This window comes from Schistocerca americana, chromosome 7, assembly GCF_021461395.2.
Source record: "Schistocerca americana isolate TAMUIC-IGC-003095 chromosome 7, iqSchAmer2.1, whole genome shotgun sequence".
Classification (NCBI taxonomy): Eukaryota; Metazoa; Arthropoda; class Insecta; order Orthoptera; family Acrididae; genus Schistocerca; species Schistocerca americana.
Genome location: NC_060125.1, coordinates 439,122,316 through 439,144,265, shown reverse-complemented (window position 1 = coordinate 439,144,265; position 21,950 = coordinate 439,122,316). Strand labels below are relative to the sequence as shown.

The window sequence follows — 21,950 nt, the reverse complement described above, 5'->3', positions numbered from 1 at the left end:
TGAATTCACACTATCGATTGAGATTAAACTTCAGAAAGTAACGAGAAAAAGCAGAAACACGATTAGATACAAACTTACCAAAATTGTTAACCGCACAGTAGACGAGGTGAAGGAATACCATTACCTCAGTAGCAAAATAACGCAAGATGTCCGAAGCAAGGGGGATATAAGGATTGAACTCCAACAGGCACAAAGAGCATTCTTCATTTATAGCCATCTACTAGTATCAAATGTAGGTCTTAATTTGAGCAGGAATATTCTGAGAATATATACATGGAACAATGCGTTGTACTGAAGCGAATCAAATACTATGGTAAAATAAGAAAAAAGTAAAATAAAAAAAGGACTGAAGTACTCAAGATGATGTGTTACAGAAAGATACCGAGCACTCAAGTGCACTGTTCTGATATGCAATCAGGTGGTTGTCTGTGTAATTGGCAAGAAAACAAATATATGAGGAACAATGACAGGAAGAATGAGAAGACATTTGTTATTAGACATAATGGAATAACACCCATGGTACTACAGGGAGTCAGAGGGCAAAACTGAAGTGGGAAGACAGATTGGAAACAATGGGCATAATTGCTGTACCGTTGTGAAGTGGTGTGCACATGAGAGTAATTGATGGGGTGCATAAAGGAAGCCAGAAGACTTGAGGCTTATCTGTGTTTACAGAAGAAGTTGGGTTTCCAGGAATTTCAGTATTGCAGATAATGTCTTCCACATGCATAAACTGCTGCACAGGAGACTACATTACCGCCACAGAACCGTATGAGGTAACTGAAGGTCTACACCACGTCAGACCACCATTGATTTGAATGTAGATTGCCCAAACTCATTTCAAACAGGACTATGGAGACAAATACACCACAAAGGCTTCAGTATTGGAGGACAGACTTTCTACCAACATCACATACATTTCCTTCCTATGGCTTCTGGCCACCAAGAAGTATGCTCAACAAGGCATGAAATGTATGGCAGAGCATACTTTGTGCTACAGTCACAAACTGAGGATTGAAGGGGGGGGGGGGGGGGGGGAGAACCAGTAATTCGCCTAAAAGTGTAGAACATTTAGTCTGCTCAGACAATGAAGACATGCACATGATTGTTTCCGTGATCTATCACTGAATAATGGTGACAACGTGATTGCTATAGAGGAAGTGGCAGTTTTATCACTAACCGATCATAGACATATTTGTGACAAATGATATGTCAAGATATTTAATTACTGGAAATGGTTTAGTTACAATAATCATTATGATTACTGCGGTACAGCCAATAAACAGGCCACAAAGTACAGAACTTTGCATACACCACTGGTTAACTAACTATCACTAGAACCACCACAATTCTACTGTACATATACATTACAAATAGGAATGTAAATGTACCTATTTCCACTCCCAAATTGCTAGATTATTTTGTTGATAAATTTTACAAAAAACAAACAATGTTTCATATATCCATTAAAACACAAATGTCATCAGGAAAATCATTGCAAAGAAGTTACGAAACAAACATCTGCAATGCAGTAACTACATGCATGAACTGTGCTGCACAGGGTATGGATGCTTCAGCATCATTATTGGTTTTTGTGCTTAAGTGTAAAAGAGCTATTATAGAGGAAAGTGTAACATTTCGTTGAACAACACGCAAGTTCTTGTTTCAAACAGGAGTGAAGAATTCTAATACAAGATTTATAAAGAAAAAAATTATTTTTCAGCACTTTCACATCACATGTCGACATGCATGGATAGCAATTACTAAAAACCACTGCCTACATAACAGAATTTGTTTTTATCTGTTTAATTAATGCAACTACAAGAGAGAAAGACAAGTGTTACTAAACAGGCTATTTACTTTTACCTGATAAGGATATCAAATTATATTACACTGTGGTAGAAACAGTAGAAAGCAATTTGAAACTAATGAAGACTCCTACAGCAACAATACCACAACACTTCAAGTTGTTCTTAATTTTACAGAAAACAATAGTGCCATTCACTGGTAACAACAGCAACCCCACTATAAGTTCCCCACAAAGGCTCACAAGAAACACTTCAAAACTAACTCACCTGTAATTTTTACAGAGACTACAGCCCTCCCCTAAGCACACACATGCACCACTGTCTTCCTTAAGAATCACTTAATACCTGTAACTGAATGCCTGGTGACAATACAGGGGAACCAGCTTTGTTGTTAGGGTTGGCACCAATTGTCACTTGCATTATCTCTTCTTTCTCAAGTGAATGGACTGTGTGGCCCTCAAAGCAGTGCATGAACTGGTGGGCCATCATGCAGGCAGTGCACAGGAAATGGTTACAGTCAAAGCAACGTGCTACTGCGCCTGTGTCTCTTGATCTACAGCCAGTGCAGGGCTGTGAAAGATGTGGCTGCAGACAAAATTAAAATGTATTTTTGTACATGCTCTAGAGGTTTCCCATGTTCTTGTATGGATAAATGCTACATGCACTTTCTTCTAGAAATTTTAACCATGTTTAGAGGTAAGCATGAATTAATGAATCCTTAGAAACTTACAGGTAGCCGTATCACAGAAGCACTTTTGGCAAAATGAGATGAGTTAAATGCATGCACTAACTAATTTTTAGTGGACCTGAGTGGCTCTTGTGATCTAATGGACCTATCTAGGCAAGGTGAACAAGACTTGTATACAGTCTTCACAAATGTGCTGAAACTGTTGGATTTCTGTATCAGGATCGCTAAATATCTACAGCAACAAGATCAGAAAACATCTGGTTCTTAAACAGCCTCATAAAGTGAAAATTGAAACTTCCACATAAGTGCAAATCCATAAAAAACTGCACCCTGAAATCTAGCACAATAGGAAACCTATGATCCCCTATCTGGCACTGGAATTACAATTTAGTTCTGTCTATTTACGAATTGTAGCATTGTATTTATAACGAACAGCTGTTAAGTACATACACTAATGAGAGACAGAATTTGGTGTTGAAGTTTAGCCAAGACAGTAAGATGAAACAGGTAGGTAGTAAGGAGTATGCTTTGTAACAAGCACATTAATTTGATGAACACAGCATTGCAAAATGTTCATATATGTTTCTTCTGCACAGCGCGTACACAAATCGCACAAAAGTAAGGACCCAGGTAGAGAAGATAGCACAGTTTAATCAGCCAAGCAACGTCCAGTGTAGCAGGAAACATCACGGAACAGACAGTGCAAAGGTTAAAATTCAAACAATTCAATACTTCAACAAAAAATCTAACCAGAAGAATGGAAACACTGCAGCAAATATTTCAACAAATTATTTAGTGTAAACCTGCACAAATTTGTGTAAAATTAAAGGTATGCTGTACACTTCAAGGAGAAAGGCAAGATATTAAACGTAAGAATTACCAGGTGCAATAATACAGTGAGGAATATTATCATTAGAGAAACTTTCATTTCTGTTACAGAAATAATAATGAAAACAAATACAAAAGAAGCTAGGGAAGGTATGAGAAAAGAATTCATTAACAAAACCTCTAACAACAGTACAAATACTGCAAAATGGAAAGCTATGTATTTAATTCTGCATAAAAGCAGACAAATTTGTACGCTTAAGATTTGTTAATTGGAGCATTTGCTTTGAAGTGGCACTAATGATACAGCCCTGAAGAATTTATATTGGCTCTAAATGCAGCTATATTACCATGAAAAAGTTTTACTAACAATTTTGCATTTTCCCATACAGAACTGATGATTACTACTTCCACAATCAGCTGATGATTTTGTAAAGTATGGAGTGGATAAACTACGAAGAAGGTATAGTGGAAAGAAGTTACTACAAAACCTAATGTGTTAAATACGACTACAAACTGCTCTAGATCTGCTGCAAAATATAATGAAATCTAAGATAATTATTTAATGCAGAATTGCATTTCTCCTGTGACTATCACTATCAAAGAATGTACAGTGAGATAAAATTTAGTTTTCAAGTAAATGTCTTCCCTAGAAGCTCTCCATATTCTACATCATCAGTAAAGAACACTCACTTCAAGCGGATGGGTGTCCGAGCAGAGCACACAAGGTGAGCTGGAACTAGAGGAGGAACAGCTGCTGCTGAGGCTCAGGCGTTCTGCGTCTGGAGTTTCAGATATGGCGTTGACGGCGTCGGGGCTTGGGATGGCTCCAGGCGCAACGTCCACAGCAGAGGCAGCAGGCGGCGGGGTCGCCATCTTCAGTCACCACTCATCCCTGCCGGCAATGAACTATGCTAATACAAACCACAGTTTTTCCACGAGAAATTTATATGTGAAAATTTAAGTCTATAAAACCCTCTTACATAATAATGACAAAAAAACACAGTAATGTTACTTATCTAATAGTGAGGTAAGAGTTTTTCCTCTAACACGGAAAGGGTAGTAATGGATTTATGAACAATGCATTTTCTGGGCAAATGCCAAGCAGTGAGAATGCTAAGCAGTTATAGCACCTTGCAAATTTGGTGTTTGGAGGAAAGCAGAAGGGAAGTGAGCTGTCATTCGAACAATAGCAATATGAATGCAGAGATTCTAATGTGTAACAATCTGTTGTCGTCCAAAGAAAGATCTATTTTCTTGATCACAGCAATGCTTAATTGAAGATGGTTCCACTGGATTTGCACGAAAACCTGAGCTCTCGTTCTGATGGGAATAAAAAACACAAATTTTGGATAATTATTGTAATTTACATTTTTGTTTCAGGTTTGTCAAATCTGGCGATCAAGATTCGTGAACTGGGTTTCGGTAGGAATAGAACACTAATAATGTTTAATTATTCTGCCAAAATGAGCTAGTTTTCAAATAATTCTAGGTGGGTTATCCCATGTGCCACTGCCTTTCTTCCCGGGCTGGGTTTCTCCTCTCCTACAGCCAGCCACCAAGTTGTGTTCAATTTTGCCAAATTCTTCTAGTTATATAGCTGTTTCCATATAGTGGAACCACAAAAAAAATGTTTTTCTAGACCATTTTGTTATCAACGCGCAGTCTAAAATCCTTTTCAGTTATCTTTAGGTTTATGTGGCTTTCCAGAAGACCTCCAGTGGGACAAATCCTTGAATAACTTAATTTTTTTTACCTGCATACTTCTACAAGTGAGCAAGTGGTTTAACTAATAATCCTGTTTAAGAGGCAAACTAATGTATTTTCCTTCTGTTAACAGAGATTATAGAAACAAAGGTAAGACTGATACCAATTTCCTTATGGGTTCCAGTCAAGTAAACTTTCTCTTTGTCAGTTGTTGGCCAGTTCTCTGTGTGTGCTAACTATCCTATTTACATTTAATATCAGGATTTTTACACTTTAAACTGGCGACTTAGTAAACAGAATCACTGCAGTTTATGAGTTAACACCAGGAACCGAAAACTGCTGGAGGTGTAATGAGCTATCTTTTGAGCAATTCTGGTACAGCCAACTACACTCAAAAACCTGATGTTGAAACACTATTTAAATATTGATAAAACCCAAATATTTAAGCCAAAGGTTTTGCACATTAAATGTAGGAGCACTGGAATGAAAATAGGTCCTTATATCTTCAAATGCACTCTTTTCAGTGGTGCTAATAATTAAATCACATGTCAATTTTAAAATACATGAAGTTAAAGCCAGGAAAAAAATTGGTAATTTTCGAGGCTGATAGTATAGCTTATCTATTTGTAGATAAATTAATGGTTCACTAATTTTCTGATGGGCAGACAAAATGCTCTGACAAATTATCTCATTCCAAGCGTTTTTTACAATCTATCCCTTGTTGAAATATGAAGGTTTGTCACGCCAAAATTTGGCATCAAGTCTGATAAGAGAATGTACCATGGGCACTGCCTCCTGATTTTCATTTATGCTATTTTGTATGCTGTGCAAAATTCTGTAGCATGGGCACAAGTAACAGGATCCGCATCTATTAATTCAGGAACTTTTTTCCCCCACAGGTTTCAGTTTCCACCCTGCATACTAAATTTGAAGAAAAATCTACCATTTTATGACTTCGTACGTTTTGACTATTACACTGACGCTGAAATTTTGCCTGTTATGTGCAACAAGAACAAAGATGATGACTAAATGGATTCTGATGCAGCAGGAGGGGGAGGAGGACACACTCAAAGACAGTAAGCAGAAAATATGCCGGATCTATTTGCAAATTCAACTCGTTATATTTTTCACAAATTTGTATGTGCCTTTCATGAGAAATATTAAAACAAATAAGGCATATAAAATCAATATTTTTAGTTTTAGTTCCATTTTCTGCTTCTCTTTACAAAGAATTGTGGTACTTATGCCACTTTTTTTGAAATTTTCTTGTGTTACAGTGAACTCGTTTATTCGGAGTTTTTCTGTGATACCCTGCACTTCGAATTACCAAGAAGTTCCTTCATGTTGATGAAAAGAATGTTTAAAACAAGCTGTTAGCCGCTTTCTTCTGATAAACTGTAGAACTATGTCTTTATATCACATTCTAATTTACTTGGACAAATAATTGGTTTCAGATTCACAGCCATCGCCTTATCCACATGAGGAGCATAAAAATAAAGACGCTGCAGGATTCTGAAACCTGAACATGAACCTGTTGCATCGTCACAATAAACAAGTAAGCTAATTACCTTAAATATGGATTGATACAGACCGCGTAGTCGTGAACTTAGCTGATTAACAATGTATGTGATGCTTAAATAATGGTTGGATGCTAACAATTATTGGTGCTAGTGGTTGGGGCAGTTTCAAATCCCTGGATATTTGGTTATTTAATAACTGTAACCGCACCTCCCACCAATGCCACTGGCGCCAAGAATATAAACTTTTACCTTTTTTTTTTTTTAAAAATATCCTGCACACTGAGAATCAGTTAGTGGATACACGCCCTGTGTGTAACTGCGTTTTGTAAGGTAAATAGATTGCCTTTGCCACTTTTAGCTGATTTATGTTCCACAAATTCTGCAATACCTGTCCTTAACTTTTTTTTTTATTAGGTCACTTTCTTGGCCACCTGTTATATACAATTTTTTCCAATTTTACACTAACCTGCTTATTGGCCACATGCTTCGAAAGTTAAAAATTGATCAGAACTGGACGACAATAAAATGCAAATCTTTCGTCTGGCGTGTGGTGAAGAGTATTTTGTTTACCAAGGCCATTTCCCCTTTTCCAGCACCAGTCGCTAACAGTTTGCGGGAAGAACGACTGCTGGTAAGCCTCGTCAGTGAGAGGTCGAATCTATTTTCAACTATGAAAATACTCTCAAGATTTAAACCGAAAAACGTAGGGCGCATGCAATCACTGTGTCCCGGATGGAATGGTCATTATTCCAGGACGTAACAGGAACGGTCATTCGAAGGGCTCTGAAGTGCGTACTGTAAGATCTATTACGACATAATCTTTAAGATATGCTAATTGCTCTTACGATATGCATTTTAGAGGCCTTGCTTACTTTTTTTGCTTTGAATGATGGTTCCTATCACATCCCTGAATACTGATCATTCCTTCTAGAACACACAGTATAATTAATGCATGAATAGGTCACCGCTTATTATCTACTGCATGCACCCCACGTTTTTCGTTTCATATCCTGCAAGTACTTCCGTAGCTGTTAAAAACTCACAATCACAAATTTCCAGGACTATGTCTGGGGATTAGGAATCTGTATGGGGCTAAGAGAACTTTTATATTTTTTTAGTCCAATTTAAAAATGTGGTACGTTAAAAATTTATTTTTATTTAAATAATTTTTCCTTTATCGTTCTGATAATGGTTATTAACTCTTAACTGGTTAACCGTTAAAATAAAATGGGAAGAGACCAAGACTGAGTTAGTCCTGCTTGTGTTTATGTGCCACCGTCACGCGTCACGTCTAACGACCTCATTTCATGGTCGTTTTAAGATTTAATATTTTTAGGAGAAAAATCGTAATCGCGTATTGTTTCTAGACTTAAAAACACCAACTGCGCAGAGTCAATTTGAAAAACATTGCGGAAGCACTGCTGTTCTGGGCTATAAACTTCGATCTCGAGCGAAGATTGTGTTAATGGCCTCGAGATATTTCCCGAGGAATTTGTTTCGTAGCTGCAGATGACTATACGTAAGCAGAAACAGTAGGTTAATTTGATTACCAGTACTCAGACAAAGCTACTTTTTTACTCGAATCAAGTCGCTGCAGTTAAGTACTTCGACGAAGTAGGTGGACGATACGAGGCGCCACAGTCTCTTAGTCGGCGTCATATCTTGAGAATGCAAGGCTTGCGGTTTGCTAGACGAATTTAGAGTATGCACTTCCCAGCGATCAGTATTAAGGGCTGTATGCCAAAACCATGTTATGTAATAGAATAAACCCGTGGAGAGATTTTCTTTCAATGTCACTTCAGCCAACTCAGTCGCTGATGTTCACCAACACACAGCTCTGAAATCTTAGCGCATTTATACATCGAAACGATGTTTAATTATGCGACGAGTCATACTTAAAATGTTTAACTATTGCGTTTACCTCTTAAGTTTATTACGGGATACGGCAGTGGGCTACTGAATTTTAAAGGCCACTGAAACAAGCCTTCGCGAAAATGGAACTTCGCTTTCGAAATATGAAGTCGAACGCGGAAGGAGTAAACTGAAGGTGCAGTGTGTGTGTGTGTGTGTGTGTGTGTGTGTGTGTGTTAGAACCAGGTTGCTTTATATGCAAATCGACTCTCCACACTGCTTCGAGGAGACATAACCACCAGTGGGCGCCATTCCGGACTGGCCTAGCGATCGATACGTCGACGCTTCCGACCACTGCCCGCCGACCACTCGACGCCAGCCTACAGCCTGTTTGCATAACCCCGCCCACGGCGCCACGGATCCTCTAGTGGTAAACAGCCCATCTGTTGGGGCGGGGTGACGCCACGCTTAGACACCAAAACTGCACGAGCTGACGGCGCCACGTAGCCCTATTTTTACTGCGTGGTACTCAACACCATTATGTACATCAATAAATGTGGTGTCCCTAAGAACGCATCACGACGCCAGTTAGAAAGCTTTTATTTTTAACACATGTATTTGTTTTTGTGCTATGTCTTCACAGAAGGGGTGCCGAGCACAGATTTTTGTTGCTATTCAAAAACCTATGCTGACGAGAGAAGCTACTACCTACATGCTGCTCAGACATTCTAAACGTATTTTGTACCCACCAGCATCAGAAAACTGCTATCACACATTCAAAAATTATTATTGATTGAATTTACTAGGACGATAAGTCTGGAACAAATAAAGACGTGAGGCGCACAGCCACGGACTGCTTTTCTAGCTGATCGAAGCTGAAAACAAGAGAATATTTCCGAGTTCAATAATAATAATAAAATCTACACACAACGCACTCTGCAGTACACGGAGGGAGTGCAATAATCTAAACAAGTATCAGCCAGCCATTCCTTCACTATTTCGTGAGTTTTACTTTCTCTCCTTAAGTGCCCTAACTTATTTCGGGAAAGAACAAAAAAACCGATGGTAACAGTTGAACTTTACCATCTCCTGGAAAACAGATTCTATACACTTACTAGCAGGGATTCATGTGAACGGATGTTTCAAGCAACTTTTTCGTTTTGTCTTTACCACCCTGTTATGGTTCTCTACGTAGTTCTCCGTGACGCTGAACACAGAATCATTATCATCACATGTTAAATATCTCGGCAGAAGATAGTATACCTGAAAGCTGCAGTAAGTCAACTGTCATACCTATCTTCAAAAATATGGACATTTTAAAAATTGTGATCACCAGATAGTAAGCTTACTGAACTCTACATGTAAATTTTTACCAATATCACCAAAAATAAATTGTACAGACACTACGAACCCATCGTGGGTGAGCAGCAAAATGGCTTTCGAAAAGAAAGTTCTTGCTATGATAAACACCAAGCGACTGAAGAGAACCAGACGTTTTCTAAATGATTAGTACCATGACCCTCGTGGTGGAATGGCGGAACCTCCAACAGCGCTCTCGCTATCGGACGCTGTTTCAGCAGCGATGACGCTGCGGCAGGAAGAGCACCGCATATTTGCGTATGACGCGTATTTGCGAAATGCTGAGTGTCACGCCACTGCAGAGACTTTTTCGTTTTTATTTCAACAGTGGACGCCGTGGTATATTTCCAGCAGCAGCAGCAGGAGTACGATTCTCAGGTGGTTTACCTATCCGTGAAAGAAAGGAAGTATTGTAAAAAAGCCACCGGTCCTACGAAGGAGACAAGGACAACGGAAAACCAATGGTGAGACGCGCTGACTGCTCTAAGACACGCACGTTGAGTTCAGCTGAAGTCGTGAATCCGTGTGCACTATTATGAAGAAAGATTTTAAGATTTCATCCATACACGGATTAAACTTAAAACCAAATCAGCCGATGAGGCGTTGTCTGCTGAAATCAATGATAACGAGTCCAGCAACCGAAGATTAAGTCGCAGGGCAACCAAAGGAGGACAGAGCAGAGTAATATGGGCCACTGTCAACCGGGCGCCGCACAGACACTGAGGTAGCCGTGGGTCGCCCAGGCATGACCAACGCGGAGCCGGCAGAGAACCACGGAGTCCCTGCGAGAGGCCCTCTTATCGAGGACTTCCACACATTCGTGGTCCCCTTAATTGATCTTAGTTTGTTGTACGTACTGGTATTTAGCCATTCTGTCTCCCAAAGCTGAAAAACCTTGCGGCGTAATGACGAACGCAGGTCAGTTGCAGGGATGCCCATCTCCAGAAGTGGTTTCCGTGTAGCCCGTTCGGTCAACCTGCCAGCAAGTTCATTTCCTTTGCTTTCGACATGACCAGGGGTCCGGATGAACACCGCTGAATGACTGGATCGTTTCAGGGTGTAGAGGGACTCCTGGATGGACGCTACCAAAGGATGACTAGGATAGCACTGGTCGATAGTTTTCATGCTGCTTAAGGAGTCAGTACATAAAAGAAAAGACTCCCCATGGCATGAACGGCGACACTGAAACGCACGAGAAATGGCCACCAGCTCTGTAGTGAATACACTGCAGCCATCAGGTAAGGAATGCTGTTTCAACACGGACGCCATGAACGTAGGCACAGCCTGCGCGACCATCAGCCACCGAGCCGTCGGTGTAAACCACTTCAGAGTCCCGGAACACGTCAAGAATCGAGAGGAAGTGACAGTGGAGAGCCGCAGGGTTAACGGAGTCCTTAGTGCCACGTGACAGGTCCAGACGAAGCTGCGGCCGAGGCGTACACCATGGAGGCATATGTGAACGGACCGCAAGTAAAGGTGGGAAAGGGAAGGACTCCAGTTCGGAGAGAAGGGACCGCACGAGAACCGCAATCGTTAGCTAGGACCTGGGCCACCGATGCGAGAGATGGACTGCCGCGGGCGGGAAAAGGAGACTAGTTCGGATGCTCAGAACTATGAATGTGTGCTGCGTAACTGGCAAGCAGTTTTACACCTCTGATATGCAATGGAGACCCCAGCCCCCACCAATACGCTGGTCACCGGACTTGTCCTTATAGCTCCTGTCGCAGGTCGAACCCCGCAGTGGTGTACAGGGACGAGTAAAGGCAATGCTGAGGGCGCTGCCGAACCATAAACCACACTCCGAAAGTCAACTCGGGATTGGACAAGGGCTCCGAAGAGCTACCAGCACTTCCGCTTAAGCTGACGAATGTGAGGTAGCCAAGTCAATCGTGCGTCGAAAACCAGTCCTAAGAATCGATGTGTCTCCACTACAGTGAGTGGATTGTCATGAAGGTAAAATTCTGGGTCCGCATGAATGGTACAACGCCGGCGTAAGTGCGTGAGACACAACTTTGCGGCTGAAAATTGGAGGCTGTGGGCTAGAGCCCAAGACTGCGCCTTGTGGATGGTTCCCTGTAGGCGACGCCCAGCAACACCAGTACTGGAGCAGCAGTATGAAATGTAGAAATCGTCTGCTTACAGAGAAGGTGAGACGGACGGCGCGACAGCGGCTGCTAGACCGTTAATGCCCACTAAAAATAGACAATACAGAGCCCTGCGGGATTTCAGTCTCCTGGATATGGATGGAACTATGGGAGCCACGAACTCAGACACAGAAAGTACGGAGGGACAGGAAGTTTTGGATAAAAATCGGGTGTGGGCACTGGAGACCCCACTCAATGTGGCAAGGAAATGATGACGCTAGGTCGTTTCATATGCTTTACGTAAGTCAAAAAACACGGCAACCAAGTTATGCCGTCTGGAAAAGGCTGTTCGGATGGCAGACTCGAGGGACACAAGATTATCAGTGGTAGAGCGACCCTGGCGGAAGTTGCTCAGACATGGAGCCAGTAGGCCACGTGATTCCAGGGCCCAACCCAACCGCCGACATACCATACGTTCCAGCAGCTTACAAAGAACATAGGTGAGGCTGATGGGCAAATAGCTATCCACATCAAGTGGGTTTTTACCGGGTTTGAGCACCAGAATGATGGTGCTCTCCCGCCATTGCGATGGAAAGATGCCATCGCACCAGATCCGGTTGAAGATAACCACAAGATTTCGCCTGTACTCACATGAGAGATGTTTAATTATTTGGCTGTGGATGCGACCAGGCCCAGGAGTTATGTCGGGGGAATGTGCAAGGGCACTGTGGAGCTTCCACTCTGTAAATGGGGCGTTATAGGATTCATGGTAGCATGTACTGAATGAGAGGACGATCCCTTCCAGCCTCCGTTGGCAATCGTGGTTGCGTCGGTATAACACCATTTATAGTCACACCGGGAACACCTGTGGGGGTCTCGTACCCGAAAACACGTTTTATCTTTACCCAGACTTGGGAAGATGACGTATGGCACCCAATGGTCGAGATGTATCTCTCTCTCAACATTCCTGCTTCCGTCGTTTCATAAGTTGGCGAACCCGAGCACGGAGCTCTAAGGAAGGGTGCCGCTTATGCCGCTGTAGAGCTTGCCGACGCTCCGTAATTGCTTCAGCGACTTCCGGCGACCACCAAGGGACTGCCTTACGCCGGGGGCACCTTTAAGTAGCGAAGGATCGCGTTTACTGCCGCAGACACAATTGTGCTAGTCACCTGCTCAACTATCACGTCGAGGTTACCGTGTGGAGGAGAGTCAACGGTGACAGCAGGGGTGAAAGTTTCCCAGTCCGCCTTGTTTAAAGCCCATCAGCGCAAGCGTCCATGGGCCTGCCGCTGGGGCAGTGACAGGAAGATGGGGATGTGGTCACTACCCCACAGGTCGTCATGTGCTCTCCAGTTGATAGATGGGTGAAGTCCTGGGCTGCAAATTGATAAATCAATGGCCGAGTAACTACCATGAGCCACGTTGATATGTGTGGCGGCCCCAGTATTTAAGAGGCAAAGGTCGAACTGAGACAGTAAGCACGGTGCCACCCCACAAGAGGTTATGGGTGTTAGAATCTCCCAAAAGTAGGAAAGGTTTAGGATGTGATCAGCCAGTGCAGCTAATACATTTAGGTGTAGTGCACCAAATGGAGGAAGATATACATTGCAGACAGTTATTTCCTGCGTCGTCTTTATTCTGACAGCCCACAACCTTAAGATGGCTTTGAAGGGGCAGATGTTCACTACAGATCGAGTTTAGGACATAAACGCAAACTTCACCTGACACTCCATTATAGTCGCCACGGTTCCTGTAAAATCCCTTATAGCAGCGGAGGGCAGGGGTCCGCATTGCTGGGAACCAGGTTTCCTGGAGGGCAATGCAGATAGCAGATGTGGAGCTTAACAGCTGCCGCAGCTCAGCCAGGCGGTGGAAAAAACCGCCGCAATTCCACTGGAGGATGACGTCATCGTGACAGTGGGAAGACATGGAGCACTCAATGAGGTAGTTTATGCCTCAGAGTCACCTGCTGCCACCGACTTATCCCCTGAGCAGTCTATATCCATTGTGTCTGAGGGTCTAGCGAGATCTAGGTCCTCAGTGGACGCCAAAATCTGCACCCCACCCTCAGACGCAGAGCTTGTAGGTAGCAGTTGTGTGGGTGCCACCGCAACTTCTAGTCTTATGGGGTTTTCTTTTTGTATTTCTCGCGCTGCTCGTTGGGTTTCCCTAGCTGGGAGGATTTCCGTGGTTCAGTCTCCGGAACAGCGGATGGGCGTGAAGCCCTAAAAACAGCTGCTTTCGGGCTCTTAAGCCACTGGTGGGTGTCGTCTTTCCCACTAGCAGAAACCTGGAAGGGAGTGACCCAAGGGATCGGTGATTAGTCACTCCACACAACGTCTTTCCACTGTTCAATCGTCCAGTGTTTACACTCCTAAACACCAAGAGAGGTGTGCTTTGACATTTACTGGCGTGATATGTGGCTTATGAGCAGCCGCTTGAAAATAAAATTAAAGTTTTCTCACTTCCGGCGTAACTGTCGTAGTACTTGCGGTGGATACTGATGCAGTTTGGAATTCCTGTGGGATGGTCTGGATAGATGTCTACCTATCACACATTACGACCCTATTGAACAGTAGGCGGTCTCTTGTCAGTCAACAGACGAGATCGGCATGTACGCTTTTGTGCTGTACGTGTCCCTTCATGTTACCACTTCACTATCACATAGGAAACAGTGGACCTAGCGATGTTTAGGAGTGTGGAAATCTCGCTTGCAGACGTATGACAAGTGACACCCAATCACCTGACCACGTTCGAAGTCCCTGAGTTCCGCAGAGCGCACCATTCTGCTCTCTGACGATGCCCAATGAGTTCTGACGTAGCTGATACAGAGTACCTGGCAGCAGGTGGCAGCATAATGCATCTAATATGAAAAACTTGTCCGGATACTTCTGATCACATTGTATATATATATATATATATATATGCGCTCTCTGTCAGCATTGAGTTTGTTCGATTTTGTAACTTACCAGCTGATCATCTTACTGGCTGGACACGTATCTTTCCTTTATGTCATTACTGTTTATGTGCACTGAAGCTATTATTTATCAGCATGTGGACAAGGGAGGAAATGCGTGTTATATTACAGCTAACGTAGGGATGTTACGCGCGTCTGATTTCTTAAACTGTGTGGTTTGCGAGCTAAATTAAAGCTACAACTGCCAATGGGGAGCACTTAAAGAGTGCAAAATAATGTGAACTAGTCCGTCCCATGCGCCGAGTGCTGACGGAGCTATATCTCGTGAAGTTAGCTTTCTCGCCCGCGTCCACATCAGATAATATTAGTTACCTTGCTTCTGTGACGACGGCTTAACGAACAATCAACGACCAGGTCGTTGGAGACAGGGCACAAGCTCTAACTGTAGAGATATACGAGTCGTGTTCTTTCCAAAAGAACCATTCCAGCATTCGTTTTGAGCCATATAGGTAAACCCACCGGAAACTGGAACTTATATCGCCTAGTGGGACTTAACTATTCTCCTCACGCAAGGATGAGTTCGATGTTTCAGCCAACAGCACTCGCTAACTGGGACACTACTCCCTGGGAGTCAGAAATCTACTAACGTTCCGTGTCAGACAATTATCTGGTGGCATTTGCAACTTCTGCATTACATCACAATGACCATGTCGGCCGTCTACAGACATCGAATGTGTTCAATTGTACAGTGACACTCAAGTGTTTGTAGTGAACAGTGCTTAATTCTGTGGCCGATAGGCAATGAAAATGGGAACTGACAGACATCTTTGCTACTAAGGTAGACATCCTTATTACTAAATGACTAGTCCTGGGCACGACGCAGTTGCAGGTTCCCCTATAGCGGTTTCCAAGACCAACACAAATTTAATTTTCCATTATTTCCTTTGATTAAATTTAAATTGTCATAATCTACTCGTTAGGAAGTACAACTTTATACTGAAGGTTAACATTGTGGCAAGTATTACAGTTACGAACTGTGTGCCTTGAAGTAGCGAACACACTCTACGCAAATTACTCACACGTTATTCATCCAAATTAATTCTCAAACATCTGTGATGGATATGTGCAGGCAGAAGCGAGAAGTGACAATTTGTATGAAGGCTGGGATTCGAACTCAGGTCTCCTGCTCACTAGGCAGCTATGTGAACCATTAAGCCACCTTGGCACTAGTGGCTTTGCCCAAGTGGACGAACTACCCTAGCACGCCTCCGTCATCAATCCAAAGTCCCATTCGCACCTCAGCAATGCTGTTCGACTTCATGGGGAATACCAAGTGGGCTAGGCTAGTCCGTGCCACTGTGCCAGGGTGGCTTAGCGGTTAGCGCCTCTGCCTGGAGAGCAGGAGTCCCGGGGGTTCGAATCCCAGACTTTACAAATTTCCATTCGTAGCTTTAGTCTACACACACACACACACACACACACACACACACACACACACACACACACACACACAATATTCATCCAATATTTGAGAATGAGAGCATTTACCGACTTCCAGCAGACTTTTCAGGTGATGAAAATGAAATAAAACATTAACTCATTCGTAAAACGACTACGAATTTTGAAGCTGTTTTATGCATAGCACTTCGATTCTTTAAACTGCCCATTGTGCTGCAATATGGTACCTCCAGTACCAAGCGTCATGCTATAAACATTAATACGCAACTACTGTGTGCCTCATCTGAAAAGTCTAGAAAACTTGTTAATAGAAATCATCTGGTACATAAGTGACTAGTCGCAACAGTGATCTGTTGGCTGGATGATTAAAGAGATCAAACTATTAGATATCATCAAATCCCTTCTCCTCTAACATACAGGCCTACACGATTGGAAATCAGAAAGAGCCTCCGCGCAAACCCGTGGGCGGGGGGAGGAGGGGGGGGACTAAGGTATACGAAAGGCCAACGAAGGCGTGACAACGGACAAGAAGAAAAGGAGACAGAGGAATAAAGGCAGGCAAGGTGCCCCATCTTCCGAACAGCAAGAAGCCCCTGAAAGCGGAATGCATTGAGGGGGGACAACATCCCCAGCTCCTGCCACTTACCAGAGGTACTCCATTCAGAAATTGCCTAGGAAAGTCTAGCAACACGGACAGGGAAAGAAGTGCAGAGAGAGAGAGAGAGAGAGAGAGAGAGAGAGAGAGAGAGAGAGAGAGAGAGAGAGAGAGAACATGAACTACTTTAATAGACCACGCAAGAGGGGGAAGGAGAGTAAAGGAAAAGGCAAGGTGAGTACTAGTCTGGACCACCAATCCCAGACAGCCGCAGTCCAGTCTGGGCACAGGAGGCAACGGAGTGCTCTGCCAACCCCTTAATGGGCTGTTAATATTAAGTGGCCCTCCCATAAAGAGGGTGGTGAAAGAGCCCCTTCACGAATAGAACTTAAAACTGAGTCAGCCGCTGAGGCGTCGTCTCCTAACGCTATGGATAGCTAGTCAGGGACATTATAAATTTCCACCGCAGTGCGGCTGTGTTGGGACAGTCCAGCAAAATGCTGACCACCGAGAAACGGGAACCATAACGACAGTGGGGGTTTGTACTAGTGACGGAGGAGATGAACATGAGCCAGCCACGTATGGCCGATGCGGAGCCGGCAAAGGACGGCAGAGTCCTGAGAGGTCTGCGTGGAGGAGCCCCACAGATTCGTAGTCTCATTATCACCTGTGGTTTGTCTGGTGAAGTAAGAGTGAATCATTCTGTATTCCGAGAGTCGTAATAAAACTTGAAAAGCTTAACACAAATCTGAAGTGTTTCCGGAATACCAATCTGAAGAGACTTTACTGGTAGCTAGTTTGACTAGGCTACCAGCTAGTTCATTCACCAAGATCCCGACGTCGCCTTAGGTCCAGACGAAGGACAATGAGCATCCACATTGCTCAAGGTCATGCAGGGAATCCTGGATACCAATGACCAAGGGATGGCGAGGGTCAACACTGGTCGAGAGCTTGCAAACTGCTCAAGGAGTCGTCACAGACGAGAAAGAACCAATCGACGCAGGAACAGATATACTCAAGAGCAAGAGAGTTGGCTACCAATTCAATAATGAGAAAACTACATCCATCTCATCTAGCAAGGAACACAGTCGAATATATGCCTTGCGAGTACAAGCAAAGATCATGCGACTGGCAAGCCTCGAGCCGCCACCACCACCACCACCACCACCACCACCACCACCACCACCTGCTACTACTACTACTACTACTACTACTACTACTAAACCCCAGGATGGAGAAAAATTGGTCGCAGAGGTCCCCAGAAGGGATCAAGTCTAATAGGTCCAGACGAAGCTGTAGCCGAGGGATGCATCACGGATATGAACGTGAGTGGGTCCGGAGGAGAGGTGGGAAGAGAAAACAGCTGAAGTTCAGAGACTACGACAGGATACGGATTGACACTGTAATCCCTGATCCGTGCCACCATCGTAGGAGATGGATTCCCGTGTTTGGAAAAAAAGATGGTAGTTCCAATGCTTAGAGGAGATGTGGATGTGGACAGCATAATTGACAAGCTGTTGTTGGTGCCTGATCCGCAAGGGAGGGACCCCTGCCTCCCCAAGTAAACTGTGCACAAGGCTAGTCCAAAAGCATTCAGTCAGACGTATTAACACACAGTGGTGTATCTGATTCAGTATCCGCAATGCTGAGGGCGGTGCCAAACTGTATGCCAGGCTCCCAGACGAGATCATATCAGGGCTTTGTAAAAATTGCAGGATAGTGAAATCAGTACCCCAGCTGGTGTTACTCAGGCTGCCGATGCTGGGGATGGGAAATCCACGTCAATCGAGAATCGAACACTAGTCCTAGAGAGCAGTAAGTCTCTACCACATTGATTAGTCGATTGTCGAGGTAAAATTCAGGTTTTGGATGAACGGTACGTCGTCATGTGAAGTGCAGGACACGAGAGTTGGTAGCTGAAAACCGAAAGCTATGGGTGAGGACCCATGCATCGCCTTTCTCACTGCGACACCCACACTTTAGGAGCAATAGTAGATGCAGAAGTTATCAGCATATAAAAGGGTTGATACTGATGACCTCACAGGTGCTGTCAGATCATTGATGACTACAAGAAATTACAGAGCCCTGTGGGACCCCTTTATCTTGAATAAGTGGGGTACTGTGGGAACAACCAACTCTAACCCAGAATATACAGTGAGACACTTCTGGATAAAAATCGGGAGCGGACCCCAGAGACCTCCGAGTATGACAGCATGGATGTGGTGTCACCATGTGGTGTCTTAAGCCTTTTGCAGATCAAAGACTACGGCTATGAGGTGTTGATGTAGCGCAGCTGTTCGGATGGAAGACTGCAGAGAAACTAGGTAATCAGTGGAGGAACAGCCTGGGCGAAAACCACCCCAGGATGGAACCAGAAGACGCCAAGACTCAAGAAGCACACACAGCCACCGGCTCATCATGCATCCAAAGAATTACAGATAACATTGGTGAGATTTACTGTGCAATAACTGTCCATATCTAGGTGGAGGTTACCCTGTTTTAGAACTGGGGCAATGATGCTTTCTCGCCATTTCTATGGGAACTCGCTCTCAATTCACCAGTAGGTGCTTCACCATTTGGCTGTGGATACAGTGCGCCTCGGGGTATCTGGGCAGTAGGCCACAACACTGGCGAATTCCCACTTGCTAAATGGAACGTTGTATGGCTCCAGGGGGGCTTGTAATGAAAGAATTGCTTTCGATCCTGTTGTTTTAGAACACAAAAGACAGGATAATTCTCAGACGCTGACGCCTGAGCACAGTGCAGATCAAAATGTTCAGCAACGGCATCTAGATCTGTGTAGACAGTGCCATTCACGTTAATACTCGGTACACCTGTAGATGTCTGGCTGCCACAGAACCGTCTGATCTTAGCCCAAACCTGTGGTTCGATGGTAGAAAAATACCATTCCCAGCATTCTCGCTTCCATCGTTTTATCAGGTGGGGAACTTGACACGGAGTCACTTGGAAGGCAATGAGGTGCTCCAGCGATGGGTGTTCCTTATTGCATTGGGGAGCCCACCTACGATCTCTCTTGGCGCCTGCTATCTCTGATGATCACTTAAGTACTATCTTCCAAGGGGGGGGGGGGCGGAGGGAGGCGGGGCAGGCCCGAGAAACGAGAGATCGCTGTATCAGCTGCCGAAAAATTGGCTGTAATCGTATTCTGGACTTCCATATCAGTATCTCCATGTGGCGGGAACTGTCCACATGAGTGATGCTGAGGAAGGTACAGGAAGATGGGGAAGTGCTCACAACAGGTCGTCAGTCGATGAATGAGAGAAGACAAGGACTCTAAATGGATAGGTCAATGGCCGAGAAAGTTCTGTGCACCATACTTTAAGTGTGTGGGGATACCAGTATTCCAGAGGGAAAGGTCATGTTGTGCCAGGAATTTATCGAGGTTTTACCACGGGCAGTGATTGAAGTTGCCCTCCCCTCCTCCTCACAAAGAGTTATGGGCGTTGAAAACACCTATGGTTAGGAAAGGTGGGGGGAGCTCAGAAGCCAATACAAACAATCTTCACAATCGGGGAGGGAGATAAACACTGCAGATGGTAGTACTGTGAAATACCCTTACCCGAACAGCAACAGCCTCTGAAGATTTATTATAGCATCCAGAACATACGTGCCAACTCTGCCCGACACCCTGTCATAGGTAGCACGATTCTCGTAGTATCCCTGGTATCCACGAAGAGCCGCGGTCCAGGTTGCTGGTGGGGCAATGCAGAAGGCAGGATAAGTATTTCAAAGATGTCGTAGCTCAGCCAGGTGGTGGAAGAAACCACTACAATTCCATTGGAGAATAATGTTGACGCTGTACAGTGAGGCCATGAAAGGACCAAAGGGGCAGGTTGTGTCCTGAGTCACCTGCTACCACTGGTTCAGGGGGGTTATAGCAGCAACAGACAGGTTTCAGGATCCGTTGTGTGGTGCAAACTGGGGCCACTGGGGCCGCCATATTCTCCGCCTAGGCCACAGGATTGAAACAGGTGGGATGTAGTTGCGTGGAGGTTGCCCAAGTGTCCTCCTTTGACAACTTTTTCTTGCCTTTTTTCTTCTTAGAGGATTTCGATGATGGTGAGGGCTCCTCCGAATCAGTTTCAGGTAAATATGATGATCGTGAAGCCCTGTTTCTTCAGCCACTGGCTGGTATCCAGTTGCAGACCGGCTAAAACCATGGAAAGAGATATTCCGAGGCAGTCCTTCCTAGAAGGCGATTCGTCTTTGGCAGAGAGGTGGGGACCAATGTCCCTTTTGGATGGGAAACCATTGATCCCAAGGCAAGTGTGGGGGAAGCAGCAAGAGGGGAGCCCTGAACTATCAGAATGGCAGGCATGGGTGAGCGTCCCTGATGTCCCACTGTATGAGGTAACGGGCGGGAGTACAGTCGCCAAAATGGGGCGACGTCGTCCTAACCGTATCATATGACATTGTTGTACACGCAACTGCTCGTATTACTTCCTGGCCTCGTGGTAAGGTAGTTTGTCCGGAGCAGGAAGAATGGTGCTTTCCCCAAACAGATTGGGGATGAAGGCACAAGTTGCGTTTGCATGCAGCAGTCGTCCACAGTCCTACACATGGACATAGCGCTACAACGCGAAGACATGTGCCCAAATTCCGAACACGAAGCACCGCATGCGGAGAAAGGGGGAGGAGGGAGAGAACATGGTTTCTCATCGCATCGGTATTACCACCACCTTTACATTTTCAAGCAATGAATCGCCCTCAAGGGCCAAGATGAAGGCACCGGTGGCGATCCTGTTGTCCTTTGGCCCCCTATGTACATAAGAAACGAGGTGTCTACCACGTCGCTCCAAGCTGGCACGTAGCTCGTCATCAGATTGCAAGAGTAGGTCTCTGTGGCTAACAATGCCCTGAATCAAATTTAGGCTGTTATGGGGAGAGACAATCACCGTTGTCACACAGCTTATTACAAACGAGTAGTGCCAGTCACTGAGAAGGAGATGCTGTTTTGATCAACATTGCCCACTCATTTTCGAGATGGCTGCAACTTTCTCAAACTTGTCCTCTATAGTTTCTACGAAGACTACAGGCTTTGTGGCGAAGACGAAATCCCCATCAGTCCTCAGGCAAACGAAATATTTGGGGGAGGGGGGAAGTATTTTTCGGCCTGC

General features: G+C 44.4%; 1 protein-coding gene across 1 annotated transcript in view; it reads right to left on the bottom strand.

Moving 5' to 3' along the window:
* Nucleotides 1–21,950, bottom strand: part of LOC124621821 (brain tumor protein) — a 170,524-nt gene that overhangs the window by 7,036 nt on the left and 141,538 nt on the right. The window contains exon 2 of the mRNA XM_047147259.1: nucleotides 4,015–4,216. Within this exon, the coding sequence (XP_047003215.1) occupies nucleotides 4,015–4,197 (183 nt within the window). The 5' untranslated portion in view covers nucleotides 4,198–4,216. The remainder of the gene's footprint in view (nucleotides 1–4,014; nucleotides 4,217–21,950) is intronic.